General features: G+C 44.4%; 1 protein-coding gene across 4 annotated transcripts in view; it reads right to left on the reverse strand.

Annotated features, from left to right (window-relative positions):
* Positions 1-26,379, reverse strand: part of Ptprg (protein tyrosine phosphatase, receptor type, G) — a 683,913-nt gene that overhangs the window by 262,428 nt on the left and 395,106 nt on the right. For all 4 annotated transcript variants that reach the window (XM_063273947.1, XM_063273946.1, XM_063273945.1 and 1 more), the window contains one exon: positions 23,548-23,696. In XM_063273947.1, the coding sequence (XP_063130017.1) occupies positions 23,548-23,696 (149 nt within the window). The remainder of the gene's footprint in view (positions 1-23,547; positions 23,697-26,379) is intronic.

The raw sequence follows: 26,379 nt of genomic DNA on the forward strand, positions 1-26,379 counted from the left end.
TAAATAACCCAAGCGTCTCTTCAGAGGACATGCTGCTAGTCTGACTTGTTCATAAATAACATCTAGTGTCTTAGTCATTTTTTTTAGGGGCACACTAGGAATATGCAGTCGAGGACAAAACCCCTGGTTACCTTTTAATAATTAGTGTCTTTAAAAAAACAACATGCTCTAACAAATACCGAGGTGAATGCTAGCAGCAAACCATTGAACTGAGAACGAAATCCACATTGGAGGAGTTAGAGAAAGGATTGAAAGAGCTGAAGGGGCTTGCAACCCCATAAGAAAAACAATGCCAACCAACCAGAGCTCCCAGGGACTAAACCACTACCCAAAGAGTACATACAGACAGACCCATGGTTCTAGCTGCATATGTAGCAGAGGATGGCCTTGTTGGGCACCAATGGGAAGAGAAGCCCTGGGTCCTGCCAAGTACGAGTGAATGTCAGGGCAGGGAGGCAGGAAGGCATGGGTGTTTGGGGAGGGGGAACATCCTCATAGAAGAAGGAGAAGGGGGTGGGGGTTTATAGATGGGAAACTGGGAAAGGAGATAACATTTGAAATGTAAATAAAAAAATCCAATAAAAAATAAAATAAATTAAAGAAAAAGATAAGAAAAGAAAAAGAAATATGAAAAAAAAAAATCCAAACCAACATGCTCTTTTGTGTTCGGAGGCAAACCCAAAGCCTGTAAGTGTGCTGCATGCTTGAAGGAATGAGATGAACAGTCTACCTGAAGGGGATCTTTGGGCCTGGTTTATGCACTAAAGCTGCCCAGAGGATCAAAAGAAGCTCCGTAGTCTCTGAGCCTTGTGCTGACCCCGTGTTCTGGTTTGTATATGCTCGTACCACAGAGTGGCACTATTAGAAGGTATGGCCCTGTGGAAGTAGGTGTGACTTTGTTGGAGTAGGTATGCCACTGCAGGTGTGGGCTTTAAGACCCTCATCCTAGCTGCCTGGAAGCCAGTCTCCTTGCAGCCTTCAGATGAAGGTGTTGAACTCCCAGCTCCTCCTGCACCATGCCTGCCTGGATGCTGCTATGCTCCTGTCTTGATGATAATGGACTAAACCTCTGAACCTGTAAGCCAGCCCCAATTAAAAGTTGTCTTTGTAAGAGTTGCCTTGGTCATGGTGTCTGTGCACAGAAGTAAAACCCTAACTAAGACACACTGTGTGGTTGCGGTCTTTCAGAAGCTACCATTAAAATTTCTCTTTGGATGAGCGTGGGGATATGTTGGGAGCCCTTCCTTTTCTTTCTCCTTGTATCATGCACGCAGGCATAAGTTTGTGACATCCCATCTTTGTTCTGTACTCTATGGACCAGGTACCACTACACCGAGGACAGATTGGGCCCTTTGGTATTGACCCTAAGGAGCTGAATGTGAGAATCGTCCCCTGATAGGTACACTCAGGGTGATTGAGACACCTGATCTATTAGAAACAGAGGAAGAGACTGGAAAGACACTGATGGAGACTGATGCCAGTTGAGTCATTAGCTTGCTTCTGTCCACATTTGTACTCAAGCTGCATAAGGCATTTCGGTGTCTTTGTAACCAAGTTGTCAATTTCGAAGCCGACCTAAGCCAGCTTCTCTTCCTTGTCTTGAGAAGAGAAGTACCATCAAAGCCAGCTATTTTGCCCCTTGACCACAAGCTAAAATTTCTATGGATGTCACAACATACAACATGCCCAACATGGTGGTGAGGCTTGATGAGGGATGGTACGGCTATGAATACCACGGCAGACTCCTGCTCCTACGTTTGATTTAAGTGATTTCCTTCTGGTTGAATTAACGACAGGATTTAATGAAACCACACATTTCATAATGCGTTTGGTCATGCATTTCAGTTTTGTTTGGAATCAAAATCCTTCCTCTTCTAGAATGTGACAGATTAAATTATTAAAAATGTATAGGCAGTAATTAGTGTACAGATGCCAGGAAGACAAGAATATTTTTCCCGTGTTGTGTCTATGTCACCTCGAAAAGATCAATTTGAAAGGGATTTATTTTCCAGGACAAAAAGTGCCTGACTTTTGATACAATATTAAAAGGGCATGTTTGGCTGTACAAATACGTGGCCACACATGCACACATATATGTACATACATGCAGGTGACGGCCAGAGATCCCACTGCTCTACAGCTTATCTTGTGAGATGGGGTCTTTCAGTTGGAACTCACTACTTCAGCTAGGCTGACTGAACAGAATGGCCAAGGTGTCCTTCTGTCTCCACCTCACAAAGGGACTAAAGGTATGCATTGCCTTGGGTATGGGAGACTCAAAATCGGATTCTCCCAAATACACAGAAAGCATGGAACCATCTGCCCTTCACCGGCTGGTTCTCAAAGTCTTCCTTTCTGCAGAGGACCCATTCACACAAAGAACAAGCAGATTCCAACTTCCAGGAAACCTCGGCCTCTCCCTCTCAGTAATTAATAGACGCTGTGGTACCCAGGAACCCTAAAGAATATTTCTCAAGCCTTAAATGCAGGCCGGGCTGAGTCATATGCAGCACATTCCCAAAGATCTGTGGAATAAAAAATCAGAGGAAGAAACACTTGCCCGGAGCACCCAGCACACTCCAGACTTCCAGCAAGCAATGAGATTTTTTACTGTAACAAGGAAAATTATTCACCGAATCGCGCAGAAGACGTGCCTTCGTTTCTAACTCCTGGCCTTGTCTTATACATGAGCGCAACATTTTCTGGATGATCGTTTAGCCAATCCCCCACCCCTACCCCCTTCATGTTGGCTCTGGGGCACGTTTTTTGATGGATTTGGAAAGCCGTGTTCATGAAGGAAGTTTATTTCTTTTGCTAGGCTTCCAAGTAGAGTAAAATCTGATTAAGCGTGCCCACAGGTAAATTTTTGTCATCTGCTTGACTTGAAACACAAGTAGACACTTGGAAAACTTGGGAGGAGCAAGAGCATGACACACAGGCTTTTCATGAAAGTAGCAAGCAATTGTTATGTAGACTCTTGCTTCCGCTAAGACCAGGAAGACTTGAGGTTCTGGTCCCTGGGGTGGGAGAGCTGATAGACTTGGGCACAGGCCAACACACTGCGCAGGGGAACATGTGGTGGGAAAAGGCTCTATGGTAGAAGAAAAGCCACTGGTGGCCTCCTATTCACCACAACCAGAGGAGACAAAGTTGGCTAAGGACACAGCCCCTGGAGGTGTCAGGACACTGAAGAAAACACTATCACCCCCATGGTTTCTCTGAGTCAGGGTAGTGCATGTCCTTTCTTATACTAATTAGCAATTTTAAAAATTAGCTGGAAAGTTTTTAATTAGTATGTTAAACTTCATCCCTGATTTACCCTATTCAATTGCCACTGGGTGGAAGACTGTGAAAAAAAAAATAGGCAGACATATGAAAAGGTCCTTCTCCTAAGTGGCTACTATGGTACCTCTACATAACTACTTGGGATGAATAATACTTTGACTGAGTAGTTTTGACAATGGTAGAGTAGCCAATGGAATCATGGCTCCCATCCATCCACTGGCTGTGTAGGATATCTCGTCGTGTACTACCCGTATATATGTAAGGTATTTTTATATACCTACTTCTAGAAGAGAAAGGTGAGGCTTGTCAAAGTGAAGTCACGGGCCTGGGTCCTGCAGGGACGAATAAAGGCCATGGTTCACACCCAGACACTCGTGGGGATATAAATTGCTCACACTGGCCTCCTATGATATCCGACGTGTCTCTAAATGAGAACAAGGGAAGTGCCCACGGTCACTAGCATAATTTCCTGAGACTCAGAAAAGCCAAAACACATAGTTAATATTAAAATTCCAAGGGCTGTGGAGATGGTACCCTTCAGCACAGGCATGAGGAATTGAGTTAGCTTCACAGCACCCATGGAGAAAAGCAGCACACGGTCCCATGCACAACTGTGACTCCAGCACAGGTTCAGAGCATGCTCCAGGTTCAGTAGGAGACCAGGAGACCGGAGTCCTCCTCTAGCCTTCACACACATGTGCATGGGGACAAGCATCTGCAAATAGATGGCCAGACACACAGAAACAGACACAGACACAGACAGAGACACACACACGCACATACGCACATACACACATACACGCATACACACATGCATGCACGCACACATGCACACATGTACACACACCCCACATATACCTAAACACACAAGATAAATGCAGATGATAAAGCACTGCATTTGCAATACTTAAGAATTTTTTTGAAATTCCTGTATGTGAGAAAATCCAAGACTAACCACAGAAGTGCTTAATACAGTCATCACCCAACCCTTGTATGTGATAAAAGCTGCTTCAGCCTCGGAAATCAATCCCATTACGGCTATTTATGCAATAGGGGTAGTAAATCTGCAAGAAATAAACTGGCCTCACTTACTCCATTGATTGCCTAGGCTTAAGACAGATGGCACTTGCAAACTCTAATGCATGGCTTGCAAAATCATTTTTCTCTTTAATAACGTACGCTTTATTGAAAAAGAAATCATTTAAGCATTGTGACAATAAGGCACCACAATTTCTATTAACCTTCTCAAAAACTTGTGATTAGAAACGTATCAGTAAAATATGAGAAAGAATATAAAACAGGCCTCCAATTCTATGAGCCAGTAAGGAAAAAAGTCATGTAGCCTAAATCTGGTAAACATTGGTGATGTCATCACCGAGAATTCCAGAATGCACAGCCCGCCCCAACTGTTTTCTTTAATCAGACGACTTATTATAGCATTGAACAAAAAGTGGTTCTAATTTTACATTAGCAGAAAAGACAATTTTATGAAACCTGGTAATTTTTAAAGACACATAGGCCTTTGTGGAAAATGTTAATAACTTAAGTCACATGAAAAGAATTCGAAGCGACAAATTTTTATAGTTGTAAGCTGAGAAAATCTTAGGACACTTCTGGGTTTCTCAAATTCAACATCAAAAACAATCTAGTCTCTATAAAAATTAGCTTTGAAGCCAGGCGGTGATGCACACCTTTAATCCCAGCACTCAAGAGGCAGGTAGGTCATCCTGGTCTACAGAGCAAGTTCTAGGATAGCCAGGGCTACACAGAGAAACCTTGTCCTGAAAAAAAGAAAGTTCTGAAAACAAATTATAGCAAGCAGAGGATTCCTGGAAAATATGGAGGCATAAGCACAGAAACAGTTTCGCCGAGCCTCCAGCCTTGTGCCTAGATGGTAAGACTATATGGTCAAATAGCAAACAGGAGCACTGTGACTTTCAAGGGGCAGCATAGCATGTTGGGGCAGGTGTCTGCCTAATGTGAGCGAGGCCCTGGTTTCAATTTCCGGGGAGAGTAAGAGGAATAGAGGAAGGGAGGGAGAGAGGGAGAGAGTGAGGAAGAAGGGAAGGGGGAAAGAGGGGACTGCGTTGCTATATATAATGCACTCAGACCTATAATTTTTTAAAAATAAGTTGACTTCTCCAGCACAGGTGGGTAGTGACAGCTGAGATGTTGTATTCTAAAATCTCAAGAGCCTCATCCCACCCTTTCAGCTCCAAACTCTGACTTCCTGCCCACACAGGAAGACCTACTGGCCCACGCTTACACTACTGCATTACAACTCCCTTCTAACAGAGGTCATAGCATGGCTTTCAGACTGTGAAAAGAACTCATGCTAACAAATGACAAGAAACTCCTAAGGCTAGTTAACAGGACAGATTACTACAGAAAAGGAGATAAATCATCTCCCAACATCTCAAGGCCAAACCCCTAAAACAAAAGCTTCCTGGTGATCCGATCCCCCATGCTATGAATTCTATTCTGAAGTATTTGTCAGACGCACGGGTCCAAAATCTCATTTCTTCAAAGAACCCCGATTGCCACGAAGGGGAAGAAATGGTGAGAGTGGGAGAAAAAAGCTGACGAGAGAACCAACTGGCCAATCCACCAAAGCTACTAAACCAGGATCGGATACCTGGAGTACAGAACAAAGGAAACCGAGAATCTGGCTGATTTTCCAGGGACAAACAGCTCTGCAGTAGGAGCACTGAAGGATGCCCTGGAAATGTCCGTAGAAGTCTGTTCCTGGGTTTCCTCGCTGGGCAGAGCTGTGGGTTCCTGGGTTTTCCCTCAGCAGCAGGTAAATTCTGCACTGCATGCTTACTGACGTATTTACAGCACTGGAGTTGGGGTTGTGTCAGTGTAGCTGACTGACATAATAATAGGTCCCACTCGTGCTTTGTTCTGTCTTATTCAATACTTAGAGCAGGCAATTTAATGATAACGTGTGGTGGTACAGTTAAGCTGCAGCCTTTTTATTTTAAACTAAGTTAATTGGGATGTTATTAAATAATGAATTCATTTTTGAACTTATTTATTACATTATCTTAAAACAGAGACAGAAAGATTGATGCCACTTTAAAAGACGAACAGCCAAGGGGAAAAGGAAAAGGACTGAGATAAATACTGGATCACCAAGAAATTAATTACATATTTTGTTAGGGGGAGACGATAGCTTTGTTTTCTGTAGAAGTGGTCGTCCACAAAAAAATCCTCACAGCACATACGCAAAATGACCCTGAAATACAAGCTTCACCAGGTTTGTTATCTTAAGCTGCTGTTAGGTGAGTTTCAGACCCCAAAGGCGTAGAACTTCAGCTCTTAGCAAATCGATTTACTAATCCACCCAAGACTCTATCAATCTCGAAGCCAATCTTTCTACCTATCACCAAAAACCAGGGTTCCAGACCCATGCATAAGAACATTAGACGTGTCAAATAAATTGAAGTTCCTATTCAAATCCCTGTTCCCTGCCAGTTCTGATTGCAACTCTCACCGTTTGTGCCCTAATCTACTTACACCAAACAAAGCCTGCTGGGTAAATCCTGCTGAACTTTCTACCTTTCCCTCAGTCGATAGACACAATTATTGATTCTGCTATTCAGTTATGACAGGAGGAAGTGGCCATTCACGTAGGTGCTGCTGTCTGGTGCCCTCACTGAGAGATATTTGCCTGTTATTATCATCTAGGGCTGCTAAATCAGTGATGGAAGATCCTTAATGTGTTCAATTTGATAAGAGTAAGAACAAGGCTCCATTGCTTTTGTAAAAAAAAAAAAATTAAAAATGTCATCTAAGAACCCATGGTACAATATTTGGTACAGAAGTCACAGAAATGAAAAAGGCACGAGTGCTCCCTGCATACAGGACGCTGGTCACACACACACACGCAGTTACGTACGGAAACTTTTGCTAGGACGTTTTTTTGTTCATTCGCTTTGTTTTGAGACAGGATCTCAGTGTGTAAGGCCTGGCCAGCCTGGAACTTGCTATCTAAGCCAGGCTGGCCAACCAATGAATGAATGTAGAGAGTGTGCCATCCACATAAGGAAGTACCTTGGCTTTTCTAACGGAAGTCGTCAGACACTCTGACTGAGGCTGGCTTATTTCCCTGCACGCCATAAGCACCACCAGTGGGGAATATTGTCCCTTTTCCCTTCACAACACATGTGTGCCTGGGTCCCGATCCCGGGTGCTAAACCCAGAGATACGATCAACTTAGCTGGATGCTGTTAACAGGGACGGAGGAAAAGAGCCAAAGTGACAACCGATGATGGAGAGCCAAAATAAGTTCTGTGGCATCTACATCACAGAAGCAGAAACAATAACATTTACACATGGCCTGTTATCTGACACTCCACAATGTAGTGTAATAATTCCCATAAAAACTCCCATCAGATAAGCCATTAGCGCTGGATGTCAGCTCACAGAAGGGGAAACATGTTAAAGAGTTGTCTTGACTCACACTCTTCTTGAAGCAGCAGTGACGGCATCCACACACCAACCTGCTGGGTCCACGGCCTTATCTGCTGGCACTCACCACCCCAAAGAACCCCAGATGCTGTATTGGGCCCTGCCTGGGTGGAGGCAGCAATGTGCCCCCACTGAAAATCTAAGTAAGATGCATGAACAGTGAAGACACAATTACAGGACGCACGGAGACGTACATAACAAAACAGGAAGCGATTTAGAAGGCCTAGCGAAATAGAATCTTTGGAAGCCATAGGGCTGGCTCTGAGCACGCTCACTTGGGTAGTGTCTGATCTCTCTCACGTCTCGGCTTCAGCCAGGCGCTCTGTGATCAGTGAAAAGGGACCCTAAAGGCAGACTATTAGTTTCCATAACTGGTTTGAATCAGATCTACTTTAGGTTCTATGGGGATTTCCATCAGAATGACCTCCCTCGGCTCAGCTTTGTCGCCACTGAAAAGCGGAGAGAGCAGATGGCAATTAATACTTCAGTGGAATCCTTTAAAAAACTGAATGATGGCTAAATAACCACACATATACAATGCTCTGAGTCAACATGGTCAAAATTCAATTGTTACTATGCCAGGTGCTTTTAGCATTCGTTGTTTGTTTGTTTGAGACAAATTCAGACTCTGTAGCTCTCTAGTTGTCCCGGAAACACCGCTCTGTAGCTTGTGAGTGAACCCCTGGTCCTGCCTTGCCTCTCGAATGTTTGACAGTACAACGATAAACCGCCACGTCCAGGAACTGTCTTAGTTTAGAAAACTCACGTTTGTGGGATATACCATGATATTCTGACATATGGACATCACTGTGGAATGACTACAAGCTACCTAACCTGACTGTCACTTCTCTTATCACTTCTCATGGCGGGAGCGTTTTTAAAATGTATGTTCCAAAGGTTTTGAGTGTGGCTGCGGTAGAACCTAAGCCATAGTCCGGTCGCTTGTAATTCGCCACCCTCCCAAAGAAAAACTGCAACAAAAATAAAACAAGCAAATAGCAACAGTAAACAAGCAAAATCAACAAGGCAGTTACCCAAAATCCCAATCTACTCTGAAAATTTTCAGTTGCTATGAACTGTAACTATTGTACTCCACACCAGATATAAAATTCTGCTCCTCTACCTTGTGATACCTGATTCTTGTCTCCAGAGGGGCTGGGTTCAGGACTAGAACATGTCACTGTCCTGGGAACCGCGTGACAAGCTAGAACCAGATCCTTCAGTACGGTTGGTTTTTGTAGGACCTCTTCCCGGTAAGGCTGCTCGTTTTGTTTGCTGTGTTCTATTGGGATAATAACACTCTGATAGAAAACAACTTGTGGTGGAAAGGGTTTATTTTATCTTACAGGTTACCGTCCATCATTGAGGGATGCCAAGACAGGAACTTGAAGCGGAAACCATGGAAGAATGCTGCTTCGTGGCATACTTCCGGGCTCACAATTAGCTATTCCGTGTTTTAGACAGCCCGGACTATCAGCCTAGGGAGGGTACTGCCCGCAGTGGACGGTGAGCTCCTCTATCAACTAGCAATCAAGAAACTGCCCCATGGACATATCTATAGGCCACTCTAATAGAGACAGTTTGCCACCCATTTTTCTTCCCAGGTGTGTCAAGCTGACAGACAAGATTAGACATCACATGTGCCTAAGACAAACTTGCTTTGTTTTAAGAGAATCTCTTTAAATCTGTTAAGATACCCAGTACAGTCTATTCTGATAAATAGCTCAGTTTCTGAGGCAAGCTCACATGCTATCAGAAATAAAACCCTTGTGTCTATTGAGCTAACATCTGCTATCCTGGGTCCATGTCCTCACTCATAACAAATATGGGGTCTCCTTCTCAGGTTGTGTCTTATTTCAGACTGCCCACACTGTGCCTGAACACAGAGGAAGAACCATGAACCTACACTCTGTCTACCATGGAACCAGTCTCTGGTGGGTTCTACAAAGGCACTCAATACAGCTGTAACGCTCTGTAACTACTCTCTTGGTTTTGGTCTTTGTAGATTGGTTTTTGAGCGGGGAGAGACCTCGTCTCAAATGGTGGAAGTGACAGTACCCTTGTGACTAAATAATTCCGGAACTGGCTTACTGGAAAGAAAGACATGTGGGTTCCACAGTCTACCAACCTTTTGATCGTTTGAATCCAGCCCCTACTCTTCTTGTGACACTGGAGTAACCTCTGGAAACAGTGTCCCCAGGACAATGAAGAGGAACAGCATGCCCATGAAGGTTCAGAAAATACCAAACACAAATATTTATCTTCATTTTTCAGTAATGAGAAACAGGGGTGGGAATGGCTTAACTCACAGTACCTTAGCTAATCTCAAAGGTCAACTTGATGGATCTAGAATCTGGGTCCGTTCCTCTTGGCTATGTTAATTAGGATGGGAAGATCAACTCACTGTGGATGGCACTGCTCCCTATTCTGGAATCCTGGATCCCATTTAAAAAAAAGGGAACTGAGTACAAGCATCCATGGCCCTCTGCTTGCTGACCACCTTTTTGGCTCCTGCTGCCTCGTCGTCCCTGTGACAATGAACTGTACTTAGGAACTGTGATCTCCAATAAACCATGTGTACCCAAGTTGCTTTTGTCAAAGGACATTTTATCACGGCAACGGGAAAGGTAACCAGGACACTCAGATTTTGCATTCTTTCCTGCTTCCTTCCTGTTCAATTTGAGAACGAAGACATCTTAGGGTTACTATTCTTATGTTGAAACACCATGACCAACTTGGGGTCAAGGGTTTATTGCTCTTACAATTCTGTATCACAGTTCATCCCTGAAGGAAGCCAGAACAGGAACTCAAACAGGGCAGGAACCTGGAGGCAGGAACTGATGCCACGGAGGGATGCTGTTTACCTGCTTACTCAACCTGCCAGTCCAGGGGTGGCACCACCCATAATAGGCTGGGCCCTCCCCCACCACAAATGAGGAAAATGCCCTACAGGCTTGCCTGCCTACAGTCTGATCTTACGGAGGCAGAGGACCCCAGCTTGTGCCACGTTGCCATGGCCTCCAACTCCCAATCCTCCTACCCTTGTCAAGTGTACGAGTGACCCCATAATCCCCTCAAGTTTCATTTACAACATAAACAATGCTAGCTTCCTTTTGGTGTAAATTCTGAGTACTAATAACTTTATTTCTATTGGGTTGTGCAAGCTTAGAGGTTAAACGGATTGTAGGTTTTTGGAGATTTGACATGCCCAAGGGCTTTGTGCCAGGCCTGGCGCCAAATGAAACCATAGGAAGGCATAGACTATAAGCACATGAGGTGGAGCTGAGCAGAGGGAACTGAAGCTTCCTGACCCTTCTGGTGAGGGCACCTTCAAAGACAAGCAGGGTGCCATTCTCTTGGCTTCTGCTTTAGTTCCTGAAAGAAACTGCTAATCTCAATCTAAAATTCCCGCAGGCACCCACTTTAATTCTGTGACAGTAATTGCTCATGTACATATTAATAGCTCTCAAAAATCTGGACCTCACCGACTAATTGAAACAATCTGTCTCGATGCATAGATGTGATGGCGGTTAATAGAAGAGCCACGCTCTGGAAGAACAGGTTTCAAAAAGAGCATTTCCTGGGCTGCAGGACGAGTCTCCCACCTCGCACCAGGAGGCAAGTGGATGAATGTGTTTACTAAGGAATAATTAATTTATTTGGGGGCTTTCTCATCCTTCATACAAGAGGCAGGCTGGAGGGAGGATCTGCTTCTTTAAACATCGTTTTAATGAATGAATTAAAAGTTTCCACTCTCAGGAATTAGGCTCTTGCTTTGCAGACCAGGGCAACTGCCCACAGAGGCTAGAAAATGTCATTTCCTTAGCAGGCGCGATTGCTTATCCTGCTATTGGACTGTGTTCCTTAACTGGTACCGAGACGCAGCAGCCAAAGTGCAGATGCAGCCAGAGTAGACGAGGGAGGATGTTAATAAACAGGTAAACAAATCAATAAGCAATTTCAGACAGTGACGGGTCCGGCGAAGAAAGCGACAGAGGAGAGGGCATGTGATGCTGTGAGTGGGGGAGGGAGGCCAGCAAGGAGAGAGCAACACAGCAGGCAGGGAACACTTAGAAAACTATCAACAATCGCAGAGTGGAGAGACCCTTAGACGGGGAGAGGAACAGGAGTCAGGTGCAAGGAGAGTTTTTAGGATTTATCTACAGTGCAGCTGGGAACTAGTAATCGAAGGCTGGAAAGCCAAAGAGACAATGCGGTGCAGTTCGAGGGTTTGAAACAAGGCCTTTGGGGACAGGGAAGGCAGTTCATTCAGGAAAACGCTGATGTGGGAGCTTTAAAGTTTGAGTTCCAGCCCCAGAACCGAAGTAAAAAGCCAGTGAGGTGGCTCACCACTGAATCCCAGCACAGCGGAGCAAAGACAGCCAGACAGCCCACTGTAACTGCATGCAGTAAGAGACCTCGTTCCAATAAAACAAAACAAAACAAAACAACAACAAAAATCAAGGTGTTGGCTAGGAATGGTGCTGCACACCACTTTAATCCAACACTTGGGAGGCAGAGGCAGGAGGATCTCTCTGAGGTTGGTCTACCTTAGTGAATTCCAGGCCATCTGCACTACACAGTAAGATTGTCTCAACAACTATCAAAACAAAACGAGGTTCATCTACAGGATCCACATGCAACTGTACATACGAGAGCACACACACACACACACACACACACACACACACACACACACACACACACACACACGGGCATGCCTTCCTGCAAACGAGAAAAGGATGACAATCAATCAAATCAATCTTTACACAAAGAAATGGGGACTGAAGATGAGCCAGTTCATGTGAGGAGGAGACTAAAACAATGATGACATGAACTCACGTTGTCCCCTTAGCACGGGGTACACTGTGATAACGGATGTGCTACGTCTAAGATGCCAAACGTTTTGGCTTCGCCCGCCAGCTTCCCAAGCGCAGAGTTGGGGCTGTGTGCACAGCACGGAAAGGACTCTATTGCACACCGAGAGCTGCCCAAGGGCCAAACAGACTCGTGGCACGCTTGATAATGAAGCGACCCATCTGAAACTGGGTGCTGCTTACCCTGGAAAGACGCTTCAGAATGAGCCAGGTCCAGCTCCATGTACTGCGAGTCTAGCAGCTCAAATCTACAGTGAAGATGGGGCTTCTTTCATTAATGTAAGGTTTGATAGCCACTTCTCTGTGCTCGGCTGTTCGTCAGCACATAACATTTACTATGCAATGAAACCTGGAATGTGAATACTATATCATCGGACATTTTAAAGATTTTTTTCCCCCTAAAAGACCTAGTGGCTATATTGGATAGTTATTTCATGATTTTCTCCTTAAAATTTTCCTATTAAAAAATATCAAGAAATACAAACTTTATCACCCAAGTGAGCGTCGATACCGTGTCTCCCCTGAGGTAGGTGTCTTTCAACATAGTCAGAACTGGCTACTACCTTTGCAGTCATCTACCCAGAGGTAGAAATCTCAACTTCTCACCGAGCTCAGGACATCCAGGTCTCTTACTTTCCAGTGTAGCCAGCAACTCCTAAACCATCACCGCTTCTCTGAGGAGAGCCACCTATCAACAGCTTTGTATCTTGGCTGTGCTACAAGGCCGGAGGTTGGTTCCCTTGGGAAGATGACTGTTTCCCCACTTATGGCCCTTTTTGTCCTCTCTGCTGAGGGTGCAAGACTTCAAGCTGTACCACCCCTACCTTAGGACCTAGCGAAGTAAAATTCCCAAGATGGGCTTTGACCCACAAGAGGTGGGGAAACCTCCAAATGAACTTAAGTCTGGAAACTGGAGAAGAACACAATGCACTTGCTCACCCAAACCTTCCACACAGAAAACAGGAGCTCCCTTCTGAAGGGCCAAGAAGCATTTCCCCAGAAGGTTCTCATCCCCATACCACAGGACATGCAAACACTAGGGGCAACTGATTTAGGGAGGTTCTTGGTTGAACGATTAAAGGAAAGCCAATCAGGTTTCTGTGCTGGACTACTGTAGACACTGCACACATTTATTACTTACCAAACCTACTAGGAGAAGGCTACGTTTTGCAGGGTTTTATAAATATACTAGATCAAAGCTCACTTTTATAATGAAGGTTTGAGACAAGGTTGCATGGCATATACACATGGTGTGTTTGTCATCTAGTTATGGTATTTAACCCACCAAGTAAATGCTAAATACTGAGGGATCACTTAAGAAGTGTATCTAAGAGACTGGCTGTTCTACAGTAAAGTGTCCCGGCTTTAATAGAGAGAGTCACAAATGAGAGTTGTATCCAAATGGTAAGACCTGGGGTTTAGAAGTTATCTTCTACATATTAATCTGAGTTTTAAGAAAGGATCAACCACTTTTGAGAGAGAGGATATGATTTCTTCTTCTTCTTCTTCTTCTTCTTCTTCTTCTTCTTCTTCTTCTTCTTCTTCTTCTTCTTCTTCTTCTTCTTCTTCCTCCTCCTCCTCCTCCTCCTCCTCCTCCTCCTCCTCCTCTTCTTCCTCCTCCTCCTCTTCCTCCTCCTCCTCCTGACATAAAATTGAGTTTTGCTGAATTCGACTAGCCTCATGTCCACAGATCCCCATAAAAGTTTCCAGAACACAGTCTTCTCTGCACACAGTGCCAGGCATACAATCCAGTTAGGAAGCCTTCAGAATGTCCTTCCTGTTCCATTCAGGAGTACTAAGAAGCTCTCAGCCAAGGATTTAAAGGAACAAGGACAAATAGACCTTCTTTCAAACTTGACTTCTTTCTATTCCTTATAAATCTTTCTGACCGTCCCTTCTGAGAGGCAGGGGCACGAAAGAACTAGCTAAAGGCTTCAGATTTAAGGTGGCTTGAAACCTTTCCGCTCAAGTTTTGACAGCACACAATAGAAGGGGAGGGAGGAGTTGTGAATCAGTAAATCCTTTGGACTTGAACTCACAATACATGTGACCAGGCTGCCCGAGGTCTCAGCCGTCAGAGCACAAAGGTCTCCCCAGCCAGCTTTATTTGAGTTCTTCAGGTTGGAAAGGGATTCTGAAAAGAACGGGGCTCAGAGATCTGGTAATAAACATTACAAGGGAGAGAAAAAAAAATAAGGAGAGGAAAACCAGAAAGCTTCTGAAGAAACAGATTCTGTGATGCACGCAGCAGGAGTATCTGTATCAAAGATGGTAAAACTCCACAGTGAAAGAGAAGAACTGTAAATACCTGTGGCTGTTTCAACATGCTTTATGGTGTAGAGCTGAGGGTGAGCATGTGAAGTCTGAGACAATGGAAATGGTTACCACAGCGAAACACGGACTTACCCAGTGATCACAGATACCGACCTGCTTTCACCCCTAGTGATTAGAGCAGCCATAGCACACTCCTTTAGGAGACATCCCACTGTGCTCTGTAGTTGTCGGGCTGTGAATTAGACCCTGCAAGTTGTTCTTCCTACATCATCTGTTACTTTACCAACTTTCACCTCTTTTTGTTCTTATTAAAAGAGGAAACGTGACAGAAACCCCTCTCCAATAACTTCCATTAGTCTCTCCCTAACTCATTACCTAGCTTCATTACTGTGGCCTAGAACCTGTAAGCCTCTATGTTTCTACATAGGAGGCATGATTTGCATGTGGCTAGCGAACAGGCGGGGTATGAATGTGGTTTATCCAGACAGAACTATGCTGTTATAGGAATCAGAACCAGTGAGATGATGGCTCTGTGGGGAATGAACCTTGCTGCCAAGCCTGGTGAGCTGACTTCGAGCCCAGCAGCCCACCTGGTGGAAGGAGCGGACTGGTTCTCTCCAGTTGTCCTCAACCCTCTATATACATGCTCTGGCCGTGTGACCCCCCCACCCATAAAAGAAATCGAATAAGAAGAACTGAGTTTCAAAGATTTAGTATTAAAAACAGAATGTGAGAGATCTCAGCCATAACTTTTAATAGTTGGTTTTATGTTGGAATAATATTAGGGTGAATAGAACAGATTATTAAAATAAATAAAATTGTAATAGCTTTTACGATAAATAATAATAAAATAATCTGAATAAAATAAATGGTTCGCTGTAAATCAAACCACCTGTTTCTCCTTATCTCTTTTACTGGGGGTTATAAAAACTCAGAAGAGCAGTGCACAGTTCCTGTGACATTTGCTCTAAGCTGGTGCAGCTCTCATGGGTTACACAGAAGTGGTCAGCCTAGGTACACATGATAACATTCTCCACAGACATTGTACCATTTGAACTGTCTCTCTGGCTCATCTGTGAGCATTAGAAGCCCCTCTGCCCTTTTCTTTCCTATTATACTATATGCAGTAATAATCTAACGGTATTTCTTGGATGATTTTAAAAAACTGCCCAAAGCAATGTCAAAAAAGAAAGGAAAGAAAAGCAATGAAATTGCTAATCAAATATAAACAAGCATTGGCCCACATTTCTCAGACTCCTGAGCTGAGGCACTAGGGCAGCAGGTTTCAAGCTGTGGGTCTCAACCCTGCGGATATAGGGTAGCCTATCAGATATCCTTCATATCAGATATTTATATTATGATTCACAACAGTACCAAATTTGCAGTATAAAGCAGCAGTAAGAATAATTTCATGATTGGGGGTCACCTCAACATGAGGAACTGTGTTAAAGAGTCACAGTATCAGGAAGGTTGCAACCACTGCTCTTGAGTATCAACATGGGTCAAACCTCTCACTGCTACATGAGTTCGGGCATTCTGAGATTAAGACAGGCAAGGAACTACAGCCTCCTTACAGCCTGAGATGGAATCAAATGAAGAAACACCTGGAAATGTCTTAGCACACACAGTATTAAATACATTTGTCTATGACATGATTTCTCCACACCCATCACCCAACCAGTCTTCTCCATAGTTGTCTGGGCTATTTTTCAAGGCTTGTCATCTCCTTGGTTAAAAGTTCCAAAATGAGTCAGCTATTAGCAACATGTGGGTGACACACCACCAAGCAGCCCTCAGCCTAGTTCATACCTAAGGATGGCTGTTGACCACACAAGGACAGGCTGTTTCTCCTCACAAAACCTCTGTACCAACTCATATCAACAGTTCCACTGAGAAGACTCCTATATATGATGCACAAAGGACAGCTCAGCCCAGAAGACACTAGACTTTAAAATATACTCTTTGTTGTAACAAAATCAACATCTAAGTTTCAGGGGAATCCATGGACATTTGACAGACATTATTTCAGAGCAAATAACCAACAGATTCCAGGAAAGCACAGAACTAGCAATCCAGTACCTTCAACATCTGACAGAGAGGCAGGTCACATATGGTAAGCACGACATTGGACTCTGTGGAGAAAGTTTGTTTCAGAAAGACTACAAGGATTTCATTTTATACAGAACAGTGGGGGAAAGTGAGAGATAGCATTATCGTTAAGAGAACACATCTCAGTACGCCCTAAGGGAAGTTCTCTCTGGTGACAAATCAAGATGCTACCAAAGTTCGTAAGGACTTTAAACAAATAGTTTTGAATAAGCCGAGGTGAGGGCATAATTTTCAAGATGGTAGAAATGTCAAGACACTCCTTGTGTCCTCTGAGGACATATGGACAGGATCCCATTTTAACTATCAATCAGAAGAGAGGGAATGGTTAAGCCAGCATTTACAAAAGAAGAGGCAATACTGCCGTACAAATAAAGGAGAAGGGTAGCTCTCATACGAGTTTAAAAAGACACAGTGTTAGGGGCCAGGGAAATGGCTCTGTGGGTAAAGAAACTTGCCTTGGCCAACCCAACAACCTGAAATAAAACAAATAAAAACAAACAAACAAACAAATAACAAACCCCAAAAACTAAGAACCTAGGTGGTGAGAGAAATAACTCCTGCCAGTTGCCTTCTGACTTCCACATGCTCCTTAAACACACACACACACACACACACACACACACACTAATGTAAGACAAATTTTGGTAAATACAGCTGAACAGATTTCTCCTTTATTATTTATTGTTACACAGTGAAAGCTATCACTGTGGCATTTTCATATGTACATACACACATACATAAATGAAATTTAATTTTTAAAGTGGAAGATGTTTCAAATCCCTTACTATGCTAACATATGACATAAATCTTCAGGAAGGCAGGCCTGTGCCTAAATTTATTCTCAGTGGAATGCAGAAAGGAGTGAACCTAACATTAAGACCATACCTATAAAGCTATGGAGGTGAGAGATCAGAGTGGGACAACATGTCCAGATGTTTTGACTCTTATTTGAGCTGTGAAGACACCACTGTGCATGCAGTAAGTGGAGAGGGTGACACCGTGGGTCAGCCATGCTCTGGCTTAGCAGAAGGAAGATGGATGTGAATCTCCTAAGACAGAACCTAGGGGGTCACACCACATACTTTCTTGCCAGAGAAAGAGAGATATTCCAAGGCAGAAGCAGATGTGTTTCATCAAAGGGAAGCTGTTGGTCTGTCTCTGTGTGGGCTGGCTGGCATGAGCAGACAGAGCTCTCCTGGGAATGGTTGGGGAAAGAGGGAGAGAAGATAGATACAGGCCCGAACAGAACATGGGAGAAGGGAGCTCCAAAGGAAGTCAGAACAGAATGGGCCACATCTTGCCTCCTAGACGGTCCCTCATTCTGACCTAGAACGTTCATAGCATTGTGTCAGGAAAGGTTCAGAAGAGCCTCAAAAGACATTCAGTCTTGAAGACAGAAAAATGGTCAACATGCTGGGTCAGGGCTATAGTGACCCAGGACTCTCTGTAATAAAACACTGAAGCCATTCACAGGGCATGGGAACCACGGGATGGTCTCAGACATTTCTCCAAGCCTAGAAGGAATCTTGCTACTATTTATTTTTTTGCAGAAACGTACTGGGTAATGAAACCTGATGTGAAGAGATGAGAATCTATTTACAGAATGTGTTTTTCCATTCAGTATGGGCATTTTATTTGGGGCAGAGCAGCTTCCATGATTGTGTGTGTGTGTGTGTGTGTGTGTGTGTGTGTGTGTGTGTGTGTGTGTGTGCGCGCGCGCGCCTTTCTAAAAAAAGATTGGAGATTTTAAAACATCTGGCCTCCAGAGTGTGAGATAAGGAATTGCCGCTCTATAACATAAGGTAAGGTGTACATGGAATGTAATAAAGTCTTTGCTTTTCCATACTTGCTGAGATGCTCTAACCAAAGCTGAGGCGAACCATCTGTGAGTCTAGCTGGGAAGGGCACAGACAATCAATTTGGATCATTTAAGCTTATTGAAGACTTCAACTCATAAAAAGTCTGAATCAACAACTCCCGCAATCTCCTATTGTAATGAATACGATTTTAATTACCTCAGACAACAAGCACGCAATGAACCTCCACTTTAATGGAGCTCTCCGATGTTCTGTCTGGAGGTTTTCCTTTGAATTCACTCCAACTTCAATTATTAGGAGAAACGCACCGTGATTCAATTCCTGTTTGTGTGTTAGGAACTGTCAGTTACAGGATCAACCGCAGGCCAAGGAAGGAAAATGGAACGGGGAAAAAGAGGAGGAGAAGGTAACATTCTTAGGAGAACTGCAATAGCCTATCAGGAAGTCCAGGAGCAGGAACCAGACAGAGCCATTCTTTTTTTTTTTTTTTTTTTTTAAAGATTTATTTATTGTATATGAGTACACTGTAGCTGTCTTCAGACACACCAGAAGAGGGCATCGAATCTCATTACAGATGGTTGTGAGCCACCATGTGGTTGCTGGGATTTGAACTCAGGACCTCAGGAAGAACAGTCGGTGCTCTTAACCACTGAGCCATCTCTCCAGCCCCAGACAGAGCCATTCTAACAGCACTGTTGCTTTCTAGTTTGAACTCTGGGAAGGACACCTACACTACCTCACACATGCAAAGTCCCCTTTGCATACTAAAACACTCATGGCCTTACACAATGTCACCAACCTCAGGACCTTTGCACAGTTCTGTTCTTACAGTGTCTCAGGTTTGACCCTTTAGTCTTCACCTCCATCACTGTCTCTAAGACCCTCTGTCTCTTGGCACAATGTCCCTCTGCTTCAGAGTCCATCTGTACAACTGAAAGGCTTGTCGATCGATCTCCTCCAATGTCACCTCCTGAATACACACAGCTGGAGGCAGGGAAGTGGCTTCTTGCTTTACCTGTGTGTCACTAACACAGTAAGGCAGAAAACCCAAAGAAACCTTCAGTTAGCAGGGCAGCAGAGGGCACCCGAGAGCAGGTCTGTCCTCTGACCCTATGCTCACATTCACTTTCCTGAGTTCGACTGTGCTGGAAACAAAAAGAAAAGCAAAGAGAAGAAATGAAGAAAAAAGAAAAAGAAAGAAAAGAGCTGACTTTTGAAGAACATTGACTTTGCTGGATTGTATAATGACTTTCTAGTTAACAATCAGACTGGATCCAATCTACTCTATGACTGTATTTTAGCCAGGAAAATGGAGACAGGTCTAACCTGTGGGTGCCTAAAAGGCCATGGGTATTTTCAAAGAATTGCTGGGAAGGAGCAAAATCTACAAGGTTGGCTTTGCTGCAGTTTACCCTCAGGGAGTGGGACCAGGTTCCGATGCGACAAGCCTGCGCTTAAAATTCAGCCTGCAGGGCAGAAGCCTGGCACCCTTTGCTGGAATTATGGAGTTGTGCTACATGTCAAGATATAAGGCACATCGCTTTTGTAACCAACACAAGAGGCCACCATTACTGCGCAGGGAACAAAGTTCTCTATATTCTAAGTGTTTACAGTGGTGCCACGGGGTTGACGGAGGCGCTTAATCCCACTAAACGCACAGTTTCTTTGCCCTGGAGCCTCACACATGTGACACTAGTGGCATCTGTGGGCTGGGTGGCTTCCTGTACAGAGGGCTATTACATACACGGGCACATTGCCGGCATCCTGCCTTCAACTAGAAACCAGTAGCCTACCACTGCCAACAGTAACAATGGCCAAACCATCAGAAAAGATGATTGGTGTTTTCTGAGGGGTAGCGGGGGGTGGGGGGGATGGTTCCTTGGTCCCACTCCACCAATCTCAGGGTCATCCTCAGCAATGCCTCTTTCTAACTGCAATGGCAGGGATGAAGGTGCTCTAAACGGACCCTGCGCCCCTCCCTTTCCTTATCAGACTACTAAAACAATGCCCTCCTCATGCCGGAATTTGCTCAGGAACAACAAGGTGGGAGAAGGAAAAGGCTGGAACCTGGTGCAGGCCAGAGAGGAAGGCTATTTCCCAGTAAGAGATTTCTCTGCAGGTAAGATATGTATCTCCACTTGTGGAGGTCAGACAACCAACTAACTACTGTGATTTTCGATACAAGGGCTCTCGTGGACTTGGAGGTTACCCGTTAGGCTAAGCGGGCTGCACAAGGCAAGGGTTTGCATGCCACCATAGCTGGTTTTTTCACAAGGGTACTAGGAGCCAAACCCAGGCTGCGTGCACTATATCAACTGAGCCATCCCTGCAGCTCTAACAGCTCTGCAATTCTACACCCCTGCAGCTCTCCACAGTTGCCTAACAAGGGAGTCAAGCCAGGACAGTGGTGATGGGTGGGGCCATACAAGAAGCAGGGCTAGGAGGGTCTTCATCCCTCCACTTGAGCGTAAACCTCATGTCAGAACCCTGACAATGGACTTGATCTTTGTTCTCCTTCCCAACGCGGCCACACTGTATAAAATAGGTTTAATAGGCCTTTTAAGGATGAATGGCCCAGTTGACCTTGTTAGGGCTGACAGAGCCCTGGCTCTGACTTTAACGTTCCAATAACAGTTATCTTTATACATGGCACATACAAAAATGATACCAGAGGTGCAGATCAATTTTTTCACAATCGACTGAAACTTTTCTTGGAATATAATGTAGGTATGTATATGTTAGGTCTCAAAGAAACCCTGGACAAATGTCTAGCTGAGGTACCTATATAATTCTGCCATTTGGCTAAGGACCCTCTTGATCCACTGTATACTCCTAGTCTCTGACTCCTGGTTCCCTCTCCTTTTCTCTTTCTCTCTTCTTTGACTTCCTCTCTCAATCTCTGTCCCCTCCCTTCTTATGGCCCAGTTCATTCTGCAGGCCATATTCAGTAAGGACCCTTCCAGATGTCTCTGGCTGTTTCCTCCCTCCTGTCTACAAAAAACTTTCTCCTGAACCTATACCCAGGAGCAGTCGTGTCCACAGTTTTCATCCAATATGAAAAGAAATAAGCTGACTCCGAGATGCTCAAACGGGATTACCAGGAAGAGCTAGGGTAAATAAGGAACTTTAGTAACGCAAGCTAAAGTTTCACAGACACATTGGAGACAGAAGTGAGCAACTTTCATGTGCATATTTTACAGTTAAATCGGATCCAATTGCCTTTAATCCCTACAACTTAAGTACCTCCAAATATACCACTAAGAACATCAACATGTTATCACAGTTTATGAAAGCAAGCTACGAGCCAGCTGGGCCTGAGGAATCCACTTCACACGGGCAGGTTTACTATCCGAAGCCACTCAAAGGCAAAGAACCCAAGCAACTTGACCAGATGGTAACTCTGGGTATCCAAAGTACCACAGATATTAGTCAGCAACTGATGGCACTCTTCAAGCGATGGGACAATCAAACAGTCTTCCAAACTCAAAACCTTCAAAGAAGACACAGGTCTCTGTGGTACACAGTGTGAGCATAGCAGACTGCCCTCGCAGTAGAGGGTGTGATTACAGAAGAGGTACTTTCTGCCCACCACTGGGGTAAAAGCTACTGTGTTGTGAGAGTACATGCGGAAAAGTCGAGGTGGCGAACACTGTCCCACTGACCCTCAAAAGCGAGTGCACAACGGAGACATCAGTGCGTTTCCCAACTTACACAAGTTCTCACAGAAGGGTCATAAAGAGGCTGGAGGAGCTAGGTAATATGCCTGATACTCTATAAGTCACACAGACATCTGAAATGCAGGTATTTCCATTATGAAAGGGGTTCCAAATATTTATCAGACGATCAAAGTAGGACACAAATTGAGAAAAGTTTGTTGCTGAAAATAATACTCTGCCATCTGGTTCCTAAGATTAAAACAGCCCAGCATTCCGCAGGGACTCCCTGTTTTATACAACCAAACACTACCAGCATATCTAGTGAGATCTGCCACAAACCTGTCACGCTTAGCACGTAGGGATCAAACCAATCGGCACATGGTATCCCAACAGAGCAAAACTCAAATGCATGAAGAAAGCAAAAGAGGCTCACAAGACGAGTGATGTGCCAGGTGACGTTGATGAAGGCCTGAGGACAAGACTCCTTTGTCAACTCTATCAGTACCATGGCCTTCTGGTCACCAGCCTGGCTCTGTGAAAGAGGGTCTCAAAATGCTTGAGGAATGAAGCAGTGTTACCATTATTAGTTCCAGGAAAAGTTGACAGTGCCATCAGTGGTAACTTCCTCTGTCTCAACAGCCGGCGGGGACCAAAACCAAAACCAAACCCTTCAAAGAAGTTGACACCTCAGAGAAGATTCTGAGCCTTCTTTCCACGTCACCAGCCTTTTCATTTTCTAAAGAGTGACAACAAAGTCTATACATCACATAAAATGTCACCTTCACAGAAAAGAGGGCTTGAGAAGCGGATTAGGTAGACTGTGTCAAAGGGAATGAATGGCGGACATTACTGAGGAGGCGAAAGTTAGTGTGCTTGTGGATGCTTTATGGCTCTCCTCTTGAGCAAAGAAGAGACTTGTGGGAAGCTCTTTGCTATGCTCTCCACACAGGGTTTCCGGAGAGGAACGCAGGGAATGTCCATTTAGCCTGCAGAAGGACTGAGGTAAGGACACAGCATCCAACAACAGGAATCCCAGGGACCCCCAGTTTCTCTCACCTCCACAGGAAACCTCCGGCCATTGACGCTATGCTCTGAGCCAGCTGAGCCGTTGCTGTGGCCCCAGTGGAACTCCACCTTCTCGGCTTTGAATCTGCCAGGCAATCCAGCACCGCTCACAAAATAATCGTCTTTCAGCAGGATGGCAACTGTCAAGTGGGAAGGAAGGAAAGAGAAGTGAGTTTCAAACCCAAACTTAAGTTTGGTTGTTTCTGTTTTTGGTCTTTGATTCTTTCAGTCAAGATCATGATTTCCACGGTGTGGATCACTTTCTCACGAGTCAAAAATCACCTGTTTCAGTTAAAGAAGGCATTGCTGCTATAGAGGGCTCCTGGACCACTAATTGGTTCTTGTTGTACAGTGCTATCCTTTGAGCCTTACGGCCACCCTCATTACAACAGCTGTGACTGCTTATGAAAGACCCCAGAGATTGGGTTTGCAGGCCTCTGGGGCTCACTCACAGAAGAGGGAGGGGAAGCTCACTAGACTTCAGGATCCTAGCCTATCCCTTCTAAGCCATCTAACTGTATGTCATTCAGCCCTAATAATACATGGCTTCCTGATCTCAAGAGACACTAGAACACAGTGAAGTCAAGATTAACTGTACACACTGTGTACAGCTGTGGAGAAGACATCTGTGGGCCATCCACACTCCTGCAAGTGACCAATAGCACATACTTTGTAAATAAGTCTAATAAATGTGTCGATTCCCCAATTCGGACTCTGGTGGGCTTTATTTTGCTTTGTCACTGGTATCCTTGAATGAGGGAGACAGAAATCGGGTTACACCCTCTATCGTGGCAAAGAGTTACCACAGTTATCACAGTTCCTAGGGGATCTGAGAAATGCCATTTAATATATCGAAGAAAATGGAAATGGTTCCAGAAAGCAAGACACTCGTGAAACGCTGTCTCCCGAGGCTGTCTTTGGAATTCAAGGTCTAAACCAGAGGAGAAACATACAGTAAGCTGCATGTGACAAGCATGTTTCTTTGACCAAAACAAAACAAAACAAAAACAACAATGACCACAACAGAAACTTAGGCCAGTGAGCACAAAAAGAGCATTTGGAGGCCTGTCCTCTGTTAAGGCAACAACGGTGGGTAGACAGCCAGAGCGGCGGACAGCCATCTTCATCGTTACTTACCATACCCAGCAGTGCAGCGCATAACCTGGTCAATAGTAATTCGCGAAAATATCGGCTCATAATCCTATTTCCTCTCCTGCTGTAACTCCACGCATAAGAAAATGATGCTCAGTTCATGACAACACAGGAGAGCATCCACCACATAAAGGCCTAGACCAACTCAAACCCCCAATACTAAAAATGTAGCTCTCTTCCTCTAATCGCTGGACCAGGAGGAATCCAAGAATCATTTGGATTTCTATTTCCTTAAATCTTTGGTTTGTGCGAGGGGAATGCGATTACCTAAATGCACACAAAACAGTGTCTCTTTTAAACTGCTCCAGGCTCAATCTCCTTTTTGTTCCCTCTAAAGTTGATCCATTCATTCATTTAACAAATTCTTATTGGCTGCTAAATACATAGAAGTTGCCAACCAATACACTGATTGGCTTAGGACCAAACGCAAGCCTGGGTTGGCGATGGGAAAGCACTCAGGTCCTCATTGTCTCCTCTTCCTAAAGAGATCCCAGTCAGAGCCTCTCAGAGGAACCCCGCATGAAAATTAGGTCCGCATAAAAGATAGGGACTAGACTAATGACCCATTTCTGAAGCAGGGCAATTAGTCTCCGTGCTTTGCTATGGGAAGGAAGCATTAACAAGGAGAGAAGGAGCCCTGATCACATCAATCCCCCTTTACTGCCTTCAAAAGGCACTTGTTCGCCAACTTTTGAAAAATACACAGCAAATGTTCAATTACCGGGACAGTGCATTAAAGAACAAAATGGAGTAAAAGCAAGGGCTTCTTGTGCCAATTAAACAAGCCATGGCAATGTGCCAGCGCTGCTCTGTTTGGGGCATGCTTTAGAATGGAGGTCGGCACACTTTTCCTTTAATGGCCATTAGTAAATATTTTAGGATTGGCAGAGCATTGAAGCTCTGGTGGAGACTTGGTAGGAGAGAAGCAGACAGAGACCCTATGTCCATGGAACAAATGAGACTACGTCGTTCACAATGTAACTTGCACTCAATGTAATTTTTATGCATCATAAAGTATTATTCTCCTTCTGACTGACTCTGTGTGTGTGTGTGTGTGTGTGTGTGTGTGTGTGTATATGTGTGTGTGTATGTGTGTTCCTCCGAGCATGTGTGTATACTGTGAGCATCAATCAGTAGAGAAGTCAGAGGTCCATGTCAGGTGTTTTCCTCAATAGCTCTTTAGCTTGTTTTGAGAGAGAGAAAGAGATCCTCTCACTGAACCTGGTGCTCATGGGCTGGCTAGGCTAGCAGGCCAGTGAGCCTCAGTCCTCTTGCCTCGGTCTCCCAGCACTCAGATTACAAGAAAGCTATCTCACTTGGCCTTTATACAGGTACTGGGAACCCAAAGTCAGCTCCCCATCCTTGTGAGGCAAATACTACCCAGCGAGACACTTCTCCAGCACCTTTTAGGTTTCATCCATTTAAAAATATCAAAATGGGCAGACAGCCTGCCCCTGCATGGAAAAAATAATGTCAAAATTATTACAAAGTTGAGCACATATAAAACCATGTGCTCAAATTGATGGGTGTCAAGCTATTATAAAATACCTTCTAAAAGGCTATACAACACCTCTGTGTGCATTTCAGGTCAATGTCGAAAACACACAGGTACCTGCCCAGCAGTGTCTTAAGTGCTGTCGGTTATCATCCGCCCACTATGATTCCGACAGA

This window comes from Rattus norvegicus, chromosome 15 (assembly GCF_036323735.1).
Source record: "Rattus norvegicus strain BN/NHsdMcwi chromosome 15, GRCr8, whole genome shotgun sequence".
NCBI lineage: Eukaryota > Metazoa > Chordata > Mammalia > Rodentia > Muridae > Rattus > Rattus norvegicus.